The following is a 13,224-nucleotide window of genomic DNA, read 5'->3' on the forward strand; positions in this document are numbered from 1 at the left end:
TCATATTAAATTGTAGCAATTTTTCTTCCGCCAGCCTAGTACACGCTTGAGCCATTTTAGTCGTCTAATGAAAGTTGCGAGCGCACTAGTGAACCGCGCCGCGTCGGGCCTCAGGTGTACCCATCCTAGACTGGCTACCTTCCAGTTCGCTTTATAATAACATGTTGAAACGAGGAGATGGCAGGGACGTCTAATGCCTAGGCTCCAACGATAGCGAGAAACGTATAGCAAACGTAAAGCAAACGTTAGATTGGGTCTCCGCCTAATAATTTATTCGATATAGATTGAAAGTATAGAGACATGGTACCAGTCTAAATGTCGGTGTGCCGCTCGAGGCGCTGCCATTTTCTCTACTACGCGCCATATTGGTATTGCGTGTGATTTGGTCGTGCGACGTTGTTTAGGTAAAAGTTACTTGTTTGCACAATATATGACTAGCTCATACTTCGTATAGTGTTATATAAATTATAAATATGTTCTCGTTGCCTTTTGATTTCATAGATGGGAATATCGAAGTCGAAGGCTGGTCATATTCTTCGAATCAGCTGGATGAATTTGGAATGGAAATCGGGGTCAACGACAGCCTGAGCTTTGGCGTCGGCCCATTCAGCGGCAAGGCAACCTCAGTTTTACAAGGCACACGTAGAGAGAACGAAGATACTTCAATAAGGAAAAACGAGGAACACCTTGCAGAGTCCAGAAGAGGCAAATTTGCTACGATAGAAACAGAAGCCGTGAAAGGGCTAGATTGCTTGTACACAGACTTATTTCCTGAACTGTCTTTTCCTAGCTCTCAATTTGTGGGAGAATACGCGAGAATACGTTCACAGTCGTTAACTTCTGGGTTTGACTTCAATTCCATTGATTCAACAAATACCATGGCTGATGTAGAGTTGTCATCACCCTCCCTGACAGTGGATAAAGAACAACTGGCTTTGCCCATAAACGAATTTGATGATGTTCTCTGCAACATAATAGGAAGTGAGCCGTCACTGCCCACGACAGGGCTGGACAGGGCAGGAAAGATAATGCCTGAAATGAAAATGGATTTCAGCGACTCTGGGTCAGAACTTTCATATCAAGCTGACATTAAATGTGTGGAGTCAGAATTGGTAGCTCCTTTTCTACAAGTCATTCCTTGTTCAAGTGAAGGGTTTGTAAAGTCGCCAAGATCTAGTACATGCAAAAGTAGCCTACACAACGTCATTACCGAAGACACGTCTCTGTCTAAAAATGCAATTGCAGCTCGTGAAAATCGAATAAAGAAGAAAATGTATGTTCAAACCCTTGAGAAAAACTCTAAGGAACTCGGAGCAGAAAACAAGAAAATGAAAAATCAAGTTGTGTCTATGAAGTCAATGTTGCGCTCATTACAGAAAGAGGTTGATTATTTGCGGGATGTATTGGCTAATCAGAGTGAATTGGCTTCACTGCTCATGAACATTCAAAGCACAGGTATGAAGCTTGCTACATCCATCAATTCAAAAGCACCTACAAAGCGAATGCATGCAGCAGACTGTAAACAGTCGTGCAAGTGCCATGCATGCAAAAAGGAGAATTTAACGAGTACTGAAGTGCCCAGTAGACCAACGACTAGGTTATCGAAACGTCAGAAACTTGGTCCGTGTTCTGCCCAGCCGCCATGTAAGCAGACACCATTTCCTGGCAGGTCTCCATTGATAACCAGCAAAAGGAACAGTGCTATGGTCAGGCAAGATCCCACTGGTGGAGTCTGTCTCCATGTGTCGAGTGGAAGAATCTCAGTAGAGTTTTGTCCACAGTGTAGTGAAAATGCCAGTCAAGTCGCTCTCGATCATTGCTATGGACTGCCAGGTAACAGGGAGTCCGGTGCTGAGTCGGACGGAGACAGCTGTGCATCAGACATTTAAGTTGCTGTCTACATTTGTGTGCGTCATTCAGCAAGGTTTGCCACGACATGTAAGGACTAGATACAAGCGGCGATAATCTTCAGCACATTCTCCTGACCACTCAGTGGACAGGGACTGCAATGGCCTACACTTGATTTTGCTACAGATGGTGAATGAATCCAAATGGTCGGTATATTACTGATAACGTATGAATCAGTACTAATTGTTAACCAGTTGTCAGATGTTAAGGATTCCCACTGTCTTATGGGTTTCATTGCATTGAGAAAAGAGTTATATAGAGATATAACATTCAAAAAGTTATGTTACTATCATTTCCGTCTGCATTTGTTTCCTGGCCGTTATCCTTTCCAAATGAAGCTGGTTATCAATATCGGTTGCTATGCATTGTGAATGCATTTACGGTTTTACCCGTGCATGTATGGCAAGAGAGAATGAATTATTAGAGTAGACAAGGAATGAGGTAGGGGCAAGAGCACTTTTATCTGGACTATGTCATGCAAATGATGAAGGTCAGTGACAAGCTGCTGTATTTTGTGATCTGCAGTCTGAACTACATTGGTAAAGTTACATGATTGATTAATATTTTGCACGCATGTATTGTATGATGTAACCCAGGGGAAAAATTTCATTTTTTTCACGGGAGCTCTTTTTTCAAGTCTGTGGGAAAATTAGTTATCGTCAAAAATTTTACGGGAGCTATTTTGAACCTCACATGAGCGATTTCGGAGGTTTGAAGAGCGTATCGCTCATCGCTCCCGTGTATTTTTTACCCTGATGTAACCTTACTTACTGTAATAATCCATCCTCTCTTGATCTATAGTGGAAACCAGTACTGATTGCGAGTGGTATACGTTTTAGGTACAGTGTGATACCATTGATGAGAACAAACTGAAGTCTGAATGGACAGTCGAGCACTACTATCAGTTAAGTTTACAGATGGTTTAGTATGCTTACTGGTTCAACACATTGGTCAGTATATTTTTGTGCTGGTTTCGAAACGTTTACTACTATCAGACCTCGTGATGGAGCATTAATTATTAATTAATTAATTATCTAATAGATTTTCTATTAATAGTCACACACTAAAAACAAATTTTTCCATTTCGGGACGTTTGATAGTAGGTATATCAATGAATGTTATGTATCTCATAGCTGTTTACTTGCTGTAATGCTTTCGTTATGACATGTATGAGTATTGTTTGTGTCAATATTGGTATGTAAGTAAGTAAAAACGTTATTTAACAACGGTAAAACATGTTAGGTACGTTACTATTGTGGTGGATCTTACGTTTTAAATCATTTATGTTAAAAATTGTTCTTGCATACCATTCTCTATAGTTTTGAAGGTATTTCTCTTTGGTTTACTTTCTCTTTTCAGCTCGTCGATTCTGAAGGAAGATAACGTGCAAGAAAAGTGGTTTGTAATAATTGAGAACGCGTGCAAGAAGGAAGGACTTGCAAATAACTTCACTCTGGTTTATTTGTTGATACCTACCAAACATTTACCTATGGCATTATATTTTAAAGTTTGCAGTTCAGCTTGAGTTTTTAGGATCATGTTTAGTTAGCAATGTAAGCAAATGTCTTCGTTTATGTTGTTTAGTTAAGTAAAATGTATTATAAATAGTTACCAGTTTTCATGGTTTGTGCCTTTGTGGTGATGTCCGTTAGTCGTTCAAGGTATAGCATCTAAAAATGGATAGTGCAGTACCACTTATGTGCAGCCATCTTCTAAATATAATGGAGAGCTGTTGTTGATGGAATCCATTTGTAAATTGCAAAGCAAAAAATTGGAAAATCTTTTGTATTTTTAGATATATAAAAAACTGCTGCACCTAGGTTATGGATGGGAAAAGATGTAATGACTTGACGAACCCATATGTATGGTAACGTTATATAATCTTGCTAGGAGTAGGAATAGCATTCGTATGATAAAAATGTTGCTTTTGTTGTCTATTAGGTGACAACCACTGTCCTTTATGATTGGGTTTATTCAATATCCAGTCAACGTTCACCACACTGGCTGATTTCATACCTCTATTTAACCTTAGCCTTAGCCAGAAGTACTTTCGTTGTTCATATCGGAAGCATCTAATCTTGTGAGAAGTAACAACTTCATGTGAAATCCCGGTGAAATATTAAATATGGTTTAGGATTCATTTGCAGTGGCCCTGCAGGCTTAGCAGTCTGAGAAAACCACGGGACCTAAAATGGCCCCGTCATTTACTCGACGGGGCTGATTTTCTCTAGGCAGGGGCTAATTTTTGTATACTGATTAATTATGTAATAAAAGTTTTAAAATCACAAAATTTGACGGGGCAGGAACAAAAGCCCCGTGGACACCAGAGACGGGGTTGTTTACGGGGCTTGGGCCAATCGGCCCCGTGAAAAGGCGAAGCCTTCTCTGTCAAATAGTAAGTTTGGAAGTTTTGATTCTTGATTGGTAATGCAGTAATACCCTAACAGTTCATAAATGTATGTATGGAAGTGCATGCTAACCTACGTGACTAAAATAGCCCAGGAAACGATGTAGCGTAGTGGATTATGCCAAGGTTTGTCGAATGTCTGTTGAAAATGTGAAAACATTGCTTGCTGTACTTCGTTATTTGCATGGGAACAAGTGGTTTCATTATCTAAATATGAACGCACTTGGGCATGAAGCATAAGACGTGTATGAAACTATCGGGAGTAAATATAATCACACATTTGTGATTATTTACTCCTGAACTATGTATGTATATAATAATAATAACCAAATGATTTGTAATGCTGGTTGCATTTACCATACAGTTTGCATAGGAATACTTATAGAAATCTTTCCATTGCTGATGAAAAATGTGGAGAATATATTGTAAAACACTAAACTCGAACTCGCACTAGGCAATTGGCCTATTTATTGTGTTTTTGATCTGAGTATTGCAAATATGACAATTGTGATGTACAACAAGTCGTATATATATGCGTGTACATGTTTTTGTTCTCAGACTCACGTTTATTATTAATATTACTATGGATTGCACATTGATTGTATAAAGTTCAATTTCGACACAGTGACACCCCCTCATGGCTCATACTAGCGAAGCTCACTCGCGTTGCAAGCCAACTATACATGTAGTACTGTATACAAATTGAGTTCTAAAAAAGATCTAAACGTTCTGCCCTAAAAGGTGCATAAAACGCGTGTTTAGCGCAGAGATGGGGGGTCAATTAAATTGGGGCAGGAATAGTGCTCATTTGAGCCAGAGAACTCGATCCCAACCAAGGAACTACATATAACAGTTATATCAAGAGTGCATAATAGAGTGCATATCTCTATTATGCACTCTTGGTTATATGTAGCTCCTTGGATCCCAACTATTGCTGTATAGTATTGCGGCCCAGGAGCGCCACCTATGGTATTCACACGAGTTATATCAAATTTCAAACTATTTCAAATTTCAAACTTGATTTCTAATTTCAATCTCGATTTCCGATTTCAGACTCGATTTCCAATTTCAAACTATTTCTTATTTTAAACTATTTACAATTAATTTCTAATTTCAAACTCGAGTAAACATTGTAAACCTAACATCCCAACCGTATAAACATACAGAAATAAACATACAGAAATAACGTCCAATAATATTTAATTCGACGTTAGACAGACTTGATATTTTGCGTCGTCTGTGTTCCGCGACAAACGCATGACCATATGATAAACGCCATGACCATATGACGCACCATATGACACACCATATGACCATATGACAAACGCCAACCATATGATATTACGTCATCTGTCTGAGTTAAAAAGCTCGCTGTGATTGGCCATCTAAGGTTAGAGTCAAGAATAAAATGGCGGCCCCCACCGACGAATTGAGGGACCGAAGTGTAGACCTTTTATACAGTGAAATCCTTGCCAAAGATTCTTTGATATACTATCTGACACAGGTACGACCACAATACAAATCACTATTCTGTACTTGAAGACTGTACAGTCAATTCGCTCTCCCTCGCTGCGTTTATTAAAAAAATGCACGAATAACAGTTAACTAAACATACAACTTACAAGTAGGCCTACTTGTAGTAGTAATACTAGTACTACTACTACTAGTACTAGCGCACGAAGGTTCGTTGTCGTAACAGGTACGTACTACAGATATGTACCCAAGGTAGTTTTAGGTTGTTTAGTATTATGTTTATATTTTTATATGAGGTATGTTTAGGGTTAGAGTTAGGATTAGGGTTAGTGTTAGGGTTAGGGTACACTTCTGTAGTACAAGTCTGGTACACTTTGTGTATACATATATGTACCTCGGGTACATATCTGTAGTACCTGTTACGACAACGACCCCTTGAGTATGAGGATCAAGACTAAACGGTTATTGCCTTCCTGACAGTATTACCTACATGTTGATCGGTAAGTGATTACAGATTAGAGCTGCTGATTTTTGACATATGGAAAATGTACGTACTCAGTACTGTAGGCCTACTGACACTGTACTCTGTAGCCTACATGATTACTCGCAGCTGCAGTACTAGTAGTAGTACTAGTAGTAGTAGTACTAGTCAAGTGTCGTGACATAGGGTCTATATCCCCCAGGGTACTGCCGGAACGTACCCTGGGTACGGTCCGGTATACCAGAACGTACCCTGGTCACTATTTGATATGGTTAGGATTAGGGTTCAGGTTAGGGTTAGGGAGTAGGCGTAGGCGACTCCCTAGACTCGTTAGTGGAGTAGCCGGCTAGGTACGGTCCGGCATATAATATAGTACCAGGGTACGTTCCGGTATACCGGACCATACCCAGGGTACGTTCCGGCAGTACCCCGGGGGACATAGACCCTCTCAGCAGTAGTAGTAGTAGTACTAGTAGTAGTAGTAGTACTAGTAGTAGTACTGAAGCAAGAATCCCCCCAACATGCAGTGTAAAATCACGATAGCGTATCGACGTTCCAACTTCCACTGGTATCAACGAAGCAGCTGTAGACTAGATATACATCGTAACCAACCTAAGGCTAAGCGCACCGTTAGTCTTCAAAGTCCACGGGACTGTATCGAAGACGGAAAGAGGCAAATTTGATCAAATTGACCGGTCAATACTGCGGATCGCAGTAGAAAAAGCCTCAAGTTTGCCACCAACCAAAAATGAAGGGAGAGAATTCCAATATCATCATCATGGTAGGGGGACACCACACCATCCCCCCGCTCGGTCGCTCCACTCCCTCACATAATCTCACTCGCAACTCTAACTCAATGTTGGCAGCCCTGTACTATAGTATTACTATTAGTAATTACAGCCTACAGGCTACAGATGCCCCTATCTTTGTGGGTGAGGGCTAATCTATTTCTATACTACTACTGCTACTACTACTTCTGCTGCTGCTGCTGTTGCTACTACTGCTATTACCTTGTCATGCACATAACAGATATGATAACCTATCTTTAACTGTATTAATCTTATTGACTATGCCACAACCACAATGTCCACATTCCACCTCACCACATATCCTGCAGAAGTGGCAGTGCTTTAATGCCAGAGTAAAACAATTGGGTAAAAAATGTGTCCAGTTGGTATTTTTACACAATAACTTCACACCTATGCACAAATTGAAGAGAGTTTTCAGCCATCGTTTCATGTAAGTTGTAGCCAACAGAATACATCACATCCTGTAAAAATGTCATATTCGGTGGCATGATAGGAGAAAAATCTTTTCAATCTGTGTGTATTTTTGCAAAATTGCATGCTGCATAAAAATACTATTACTAATCTTATGCATTTTAGCCTACTATTTTACTCTAACATTACTGCCGCTGATAGGGTCTATGTCCCCCAGGGTACTGCCGGAACGTACCCTGGGTACGGTCCGGTATACCGGAACGTAACCTGGTACTAAATACTACTATCTCATATGCCGGACCGTACCTTGCCTACTAGACTAACGAGTCTAGGGAGTTGCCTACGCCTACTCCCTAACCCTAACTCTAACCCTAACCCTAACTCTAACCCTAACCATATCAGCTAGATAGTTACCAGGATACGTTCAGGTATACCAGACCGTACCCAGGGTACGTTCCGGCAGTACCCTGGGGGACATAGACCCTATCAGCATTACTGCCACTACCGACTACTGCATATAAATTCGAGTTTGTCAGAAGTCGACCAGGGGTGTAATTTATTAGGTAGGTTGTGTTCGTGATGTAAAACACTATGAATATACTAACTATATTTATTATTAATATTAGTGTACATGCATGCATACACACGCACACATGCACGGGCACGCACAGAGAGAGAGAGACACACGCAGAGATACACATCGTTATATATGGGCCACACGCCCAAGAATAGTGTCCCGTACGTTGTAACGAAGGCTAGTATGCATTTTCTCGTGAAAATTTGAACGTTGTATTGAAGTTTACGTTATAAAGGTGTACGTTGTAAACGATACTGGCAAGTGGAATAATGCATTACACAAATTCGGTACTTGGAGATGTGTGCGTTGTAGCAGTGTAAACGTTATAAACAGGGTATGTACTAACGAAGGTCGACTGTACATGATCGCAAGTAAACTAAGGTATACAAATGTTGAATTTTTATGTTTCAAGTGACCCACACTTCTTTGTTCATAATGTATTCCTGATTAAATTAGCCATGTTTCTAACTATACTTGTCTTTGCAGTTCCAGTACTCAGTCACTACACTGTTTATTAAAACAATGAAATTATGCTTACAGAGTGGTTGCCCACTGGCAAGTCTGACAAGCCTACAGCAACAGGAACTTATAAATCTATATAACAAGGTTGTGTTGCCCTGGCCACAGAGACACTACAGGTTTGTGTAAAATATATGTGTCATATGTTGGGTTGTTGAATTTCCATTTTTCTATCATGTTTGTTTCTTTATTATGGACCAGTATCTATGAACCTAAATGTATCAGACATTAACATGGTATAACATTATATCTATTGCTGCATCTCATATATACTAGTATTTCAATAATAAGCCCATTTTTTATGGTAATAAAGAATGGCCATTGCTACACGTTCAGTTACCGGACGCGCAGCTCCCAGGCCACGCGTCCGGTCATATATATCGTATGTGAACCCAACTATATATTTTTCAGTAAACAACAATAAACAATGAGTTTTTACCATAATATTACTTACCTTTAGGTATTTTATAAAAAGAAATGTGTTTTTGTAACTTTTAAAGCAATAGTAAATCCAGTAAAATCAACGATTTGAAAGGGGGGTGTGACCTAATCGGGACATGTATTGGGGAATCTGTGCTGAGCTTTGTAATGGATGACCGGACGCGTAGCCACTGCGATAAAGAATTGTCTGTGTTCACGAGTATGTGCATGCATGTCTGTGCATGAATGTACGTGTGCTTGCGGGCATGTGTGTAAACACTTGCTTGCCTTGTAACTGTTATACATGTATAGGTAATAGTTAGAAATGTTCACCTATTGCATAAATTCACCGCATCAACGTAGATGTTCACTTGATTGATTGCAGAGCAGACTAGAAGGGGAACAACGACTGCACAGATTGCAACACTTAGCCCAACCAGCGTTTAAGAAAAAGCACTGTTTGAGGAAACTATAATTGGGAAAAAGTAAGTTACTAAATGTGTTCGTCTTGAGCAATTTACCTGAATAACATCACAAAGAAGTAACAACAATATCAAGGTTTTCTAGTTACATTACTTACATGAACCTGTCACTTACAAAATGACTAATTACTAAATATGTAAACTGTGTTTATGACATTGATACTAGAATGCACATAGCCAACCATCATCTTGATGGAAACATAAGCAGGTAATTCTCTCTGAATGGATGGATTATTTTCTAAAGAAATATTAACTTTGTTACAATGTTTTATAATTAGCTGCTTTCCTACACTAATGAGTGGCCACACTAGCTACTTTTAAAGTCAACCCCTGTTATGTGGTATTTGTGTAGACATCAGACATATACACAGTTATAGGCAGGGCGGATCAAAGGGTTTGGGTACGCAGTTTCCATTAGTTCTAGTCACAGCTAGGGGGTCCCGGGGGCATGCCCCCCGACAATTTAAAAAAAAAAGGCTATATTTGGTGCATTCTGGTGAATTTTGAGGGTCAATTCTGAAGATACCCAGCCTGTGACCGGTTTCTGGAAATCGGTGCAAACCGGCCTAAATCCGCGCCTGGTATAGTCCTTCATAATAACAGTCAGTCCTATGTAAGTGATTGAGTAGGCATGCTTAACTACTCCAGTGTTTTATTACATTCTTGATCTGGAAGACTGTACCAGCTAAATGAAGCTCCCATCGAGCGACACCACCAAAGTTTAAAACAAAGTAACTGTCATAAATTCTGCCAGTGACCAGTCACCTTCTAAGGTCAATAGGTTAACCATATTACTTTTTCCTGCAGGCCTGCATATTTCAGAACGATCATCTGATTCACACACGACAGGCTCAACGTGAATAGTAAGGCTGTATCACGTTAAACCTCCTCCAGCAGCAAGCATGTGTGCCCATGAAATTGATCACGTTAGGTGCACTTAACACAGAGTCGACGCAGAGGAAGCTAAAGTTGAAAAAGACAGCCAGTTGCGTTTCCAGTAACAGCAGTGAAGAGACAGTTTGTCATGTGAGTGAAGTAGCGAATGCATCAAAGACTTCAGATGGTAAAACTGATGCTGAGTTGTTGAGGTGTCAGAAGCATCTGGTGAAGTTGACAGAACATTCATCACTGCCGTCTACGGGATTGCCTCCACGTTCAAGGCAACAAGGTCATGATCAACAGAACTTACACAGCGAGGAAACTGCCCCAACAACAAACGAAAACTAGTGACGATTGAAAAATATGAAAGGGTGATTTTAGACGATGAGGCAGGTGACTTCAGAGAAGCTCGAAAAAAACACCGCAGTGCCAACCCAGCTAAGGTTCTTAGCGTGAAAAGAAGCCTGTGTTAAAGAGGGTAGGCCATGTTGTTCATTAGTATTTAACTGTACAGATGACACCAGTTATATAACATTTGTCTCTGAAGGGCATACATTCAGGGTTACAGACAGTACCGTCTGTAAGGGCATTGCAAACATATAACTGCTTACGCAAATTATTCAAACACATATCTATTTCATAAAAGAGATTTCTCTTTACCGCTCACGATGAAAATAATCATTAAAAAATTCATCGCTAATTACGTGATGGCAAAAATTGTAAATTTATACAAACAATTCTTTTCCTTATTTCTCCAAAAACAGCAAAGAGTTGGGACCTAAACTTTTAGCCCTAAGTTGTTCATAGTACGTATGACTAAAAAATAGTCCTGGAATTTTTTTCCAAAATGTTTTATTTTAGGATATAAGTTGAAAAGATGCATGAAAATCTTATTTTTTGTAAGATACAACAATATCGCATAAATAAACAGCCATAACTTCTAAAATAAAACATTAAAAAAAAATTCCAAGGACACTTTTTTTAGTATACATATGAACAACTTATACTCTAAAGTTTTAGTCCCAACCCTTTGCTGTTTTGAGAATAAAAAAAGAATTTTTTTGTATAAATTTAGCTATTTTTCCGTCACGTAATTATGCGATGAATTTTTTATAATTATCATTTTATAGTGAGCGTAACTTTTTATTAAATAAGATGTTTGATTGAATTTGGTGAGCAGTAATATTGCAATGCCCTTTACAGAGGTACCTGTCCGTAACCCTTATTGTATCCTGAAAACTGAACTATACGTTAAAAATACAACACGCAATTTGTGATATTCATAAAATTTTTGAATTAATCACTTATTATTCTTTTCAGGTTGGATCCCCAAGTTCTGAATTAGAACAAAACATGCGAGGATACCTGGCCTGAACAGCAATAAACTTACAGCTTGTATGTGAAATAATGAATATTTTTTATAGGTTCCAACAGATCCATTTCCCTGTATGCCTCTTAAAGCAAGCAGTCCACAGCAATGACACAAATCGCAGTATTCACCAAAATTTAATGTGATCTTTCCACCTTTGTTGAAAGGGATACTTTCCCCTAAATTTAGAGTATATTATGAGTGCATAAATAATAACCTACAAATTTAGTAATTACCCATTCACGTTTGTCATAAAACAACATGAATTTCGAAATCTTTTAATTTTGACTGCTGACATGATACCGCGCGATTATTTGCTGACACCCCTGAAAAGCTCCGCTTTTTCCAATTTATTTTACACGTTACAGACGATGGCAAATCAAAAAGTGCAATTATATTTATACCTAACTGCCTATTTAATTTTAACCAAACGAATTTTATTTAGGACAAATTCTCGTCAAATTTACTGAAACTAAGTGTGGTTTAAATATTGAATCCTCCCTCCTTAAAGTAATAAATAAGAAACACCTTCGTCTGTAGCCTGCAGCCGAAATGTGACCTTTGCGCAACCTGTTCAGTGGATGCGCTTCCAGTGGCGCCACCTGTCGTTGTAAGCAACGTATAGCCGTCAATTTAAAACATTAAAAATTTTAATTTCTATTAGAGTATTGAACCATAACAACTTTTAATATACGTAATTTAACATATTTTAACTGAAAATATCCAAATGAACCTAGAGTAATGTATCCTTTAATGACTTCTCTGTATTGCAACCTGTGTCAAACTTACGTAAAATAGTTTAAACAATCATGTTTTGAAGCTGTCATTCAAAGAAGTTGCACGTTGTAATAAAAAGAGTGTGTTTCATATGTGCTGTATGTTAATTATTTGTTAAAATTTATACTAATTAGTTGAGTGTAATTCTTACTATTACCCTGGTAGAAGCTATGTGACCATATGTGTTTCTGCTCTTCTCGCTTCCCTCAGCTGACGTCATGGTGTTGTCAGTATATGTATGCATAAACGCTACAAAAATTTCGTATATGAACACCCATACACGATATAATTTATATTCTTTAATGTTAGACATCTTAGTGTCTCCCACACCAATGCACAACCGCGGCAATAAATGCATGTCTGATCATGAAAGCCGCTCACAACAGTGTCCTTATAACGTGCGCGCGCGACACAACAAAAACACGCACGCACGAATGCTCGCACGAGCGCACGCACACCCGCACACACACGCACGCATGCACACAACGCACACACGCACGCATGCACACAAATACATACACACATACACACACACACACATACACACACGCTCACCAAACAAACAAACACGCACACAAACGCACAACATCTGCACAAACACGCGCACGCTCACCAACAAACAAACAGCGCACACACACACACACACACGCCGCGCGCGCGCGCACACACACACCACGCACGCACGCACGCACGCGAACCGGTGTTTACCCTG

The 13,224-nt window shown here is 39.3% G+C and overlaps 1 protein-coding gene and 1 long non-coding RNA gene across 2 annotated transcripts in view; both read left to right on the plus strand.

Moving 5' to 3' along the window:
- Positions 1-358: 358 nt before the first annotated feature.
- LOC106808142 lies at positions 359-4,846 on the plus strand. The gene is made up of 2 exons (XM_014810724.1): positions 359-404; positions 502-4,846. Exon 2 carries the CDS (start codon positions 561-563, stop codon positions 1,887-1,889), a length of 1,329 nt encoding a protein of 442 aa, XP_014666210.1. The 5' UTR covers positions 359-404; positions 502-560; the 3' UTR covers positions 1,890-4,846.
- Positions 4,847-9,431: 4,585 nt separating this feature from the next.
- LOC106808146 overlaps positions 9,432-13,224 on the plus strand; it is an 8,771-nt gene continuing 4,978 nt past the window's right edge. Inside the window, exon 1 of the long non-coding RNA XR_001393752.1 lies at positions 9,432-9,490. This is a non-coding gene — a long non-coding RNA (uncharacterized LOC106808146). The remainder of the gene's footprint in view (positions 9,491-13,224) is intronic.

This window comes from Priapulus caudatus, unplaced genomic scaffold (assembly GCF_000485595.1).
Source record: "Priapulus caudatus unplaced genomic scaffold, Priapulus_caudatus-5.0.1 Scaffold255, whole genome shotgun sequence".
Classification (NCBI taxonomy): Eukaryota; Metazoa; Priapulida; class Priapulimorpha; order Priapulimorphida; family Priapulidae; genus Priapulus; species Priapulus caudatus.

Excerpts from the sequence above, each read along its gene's own strand:
- LOC106808142 (XM_014810724.1), top strand. The coding sequence starts at position 561 with ATGGAAATCGGGGTCAACGACAGCCTGAGCTTTGGCGTCGGCCCATTC.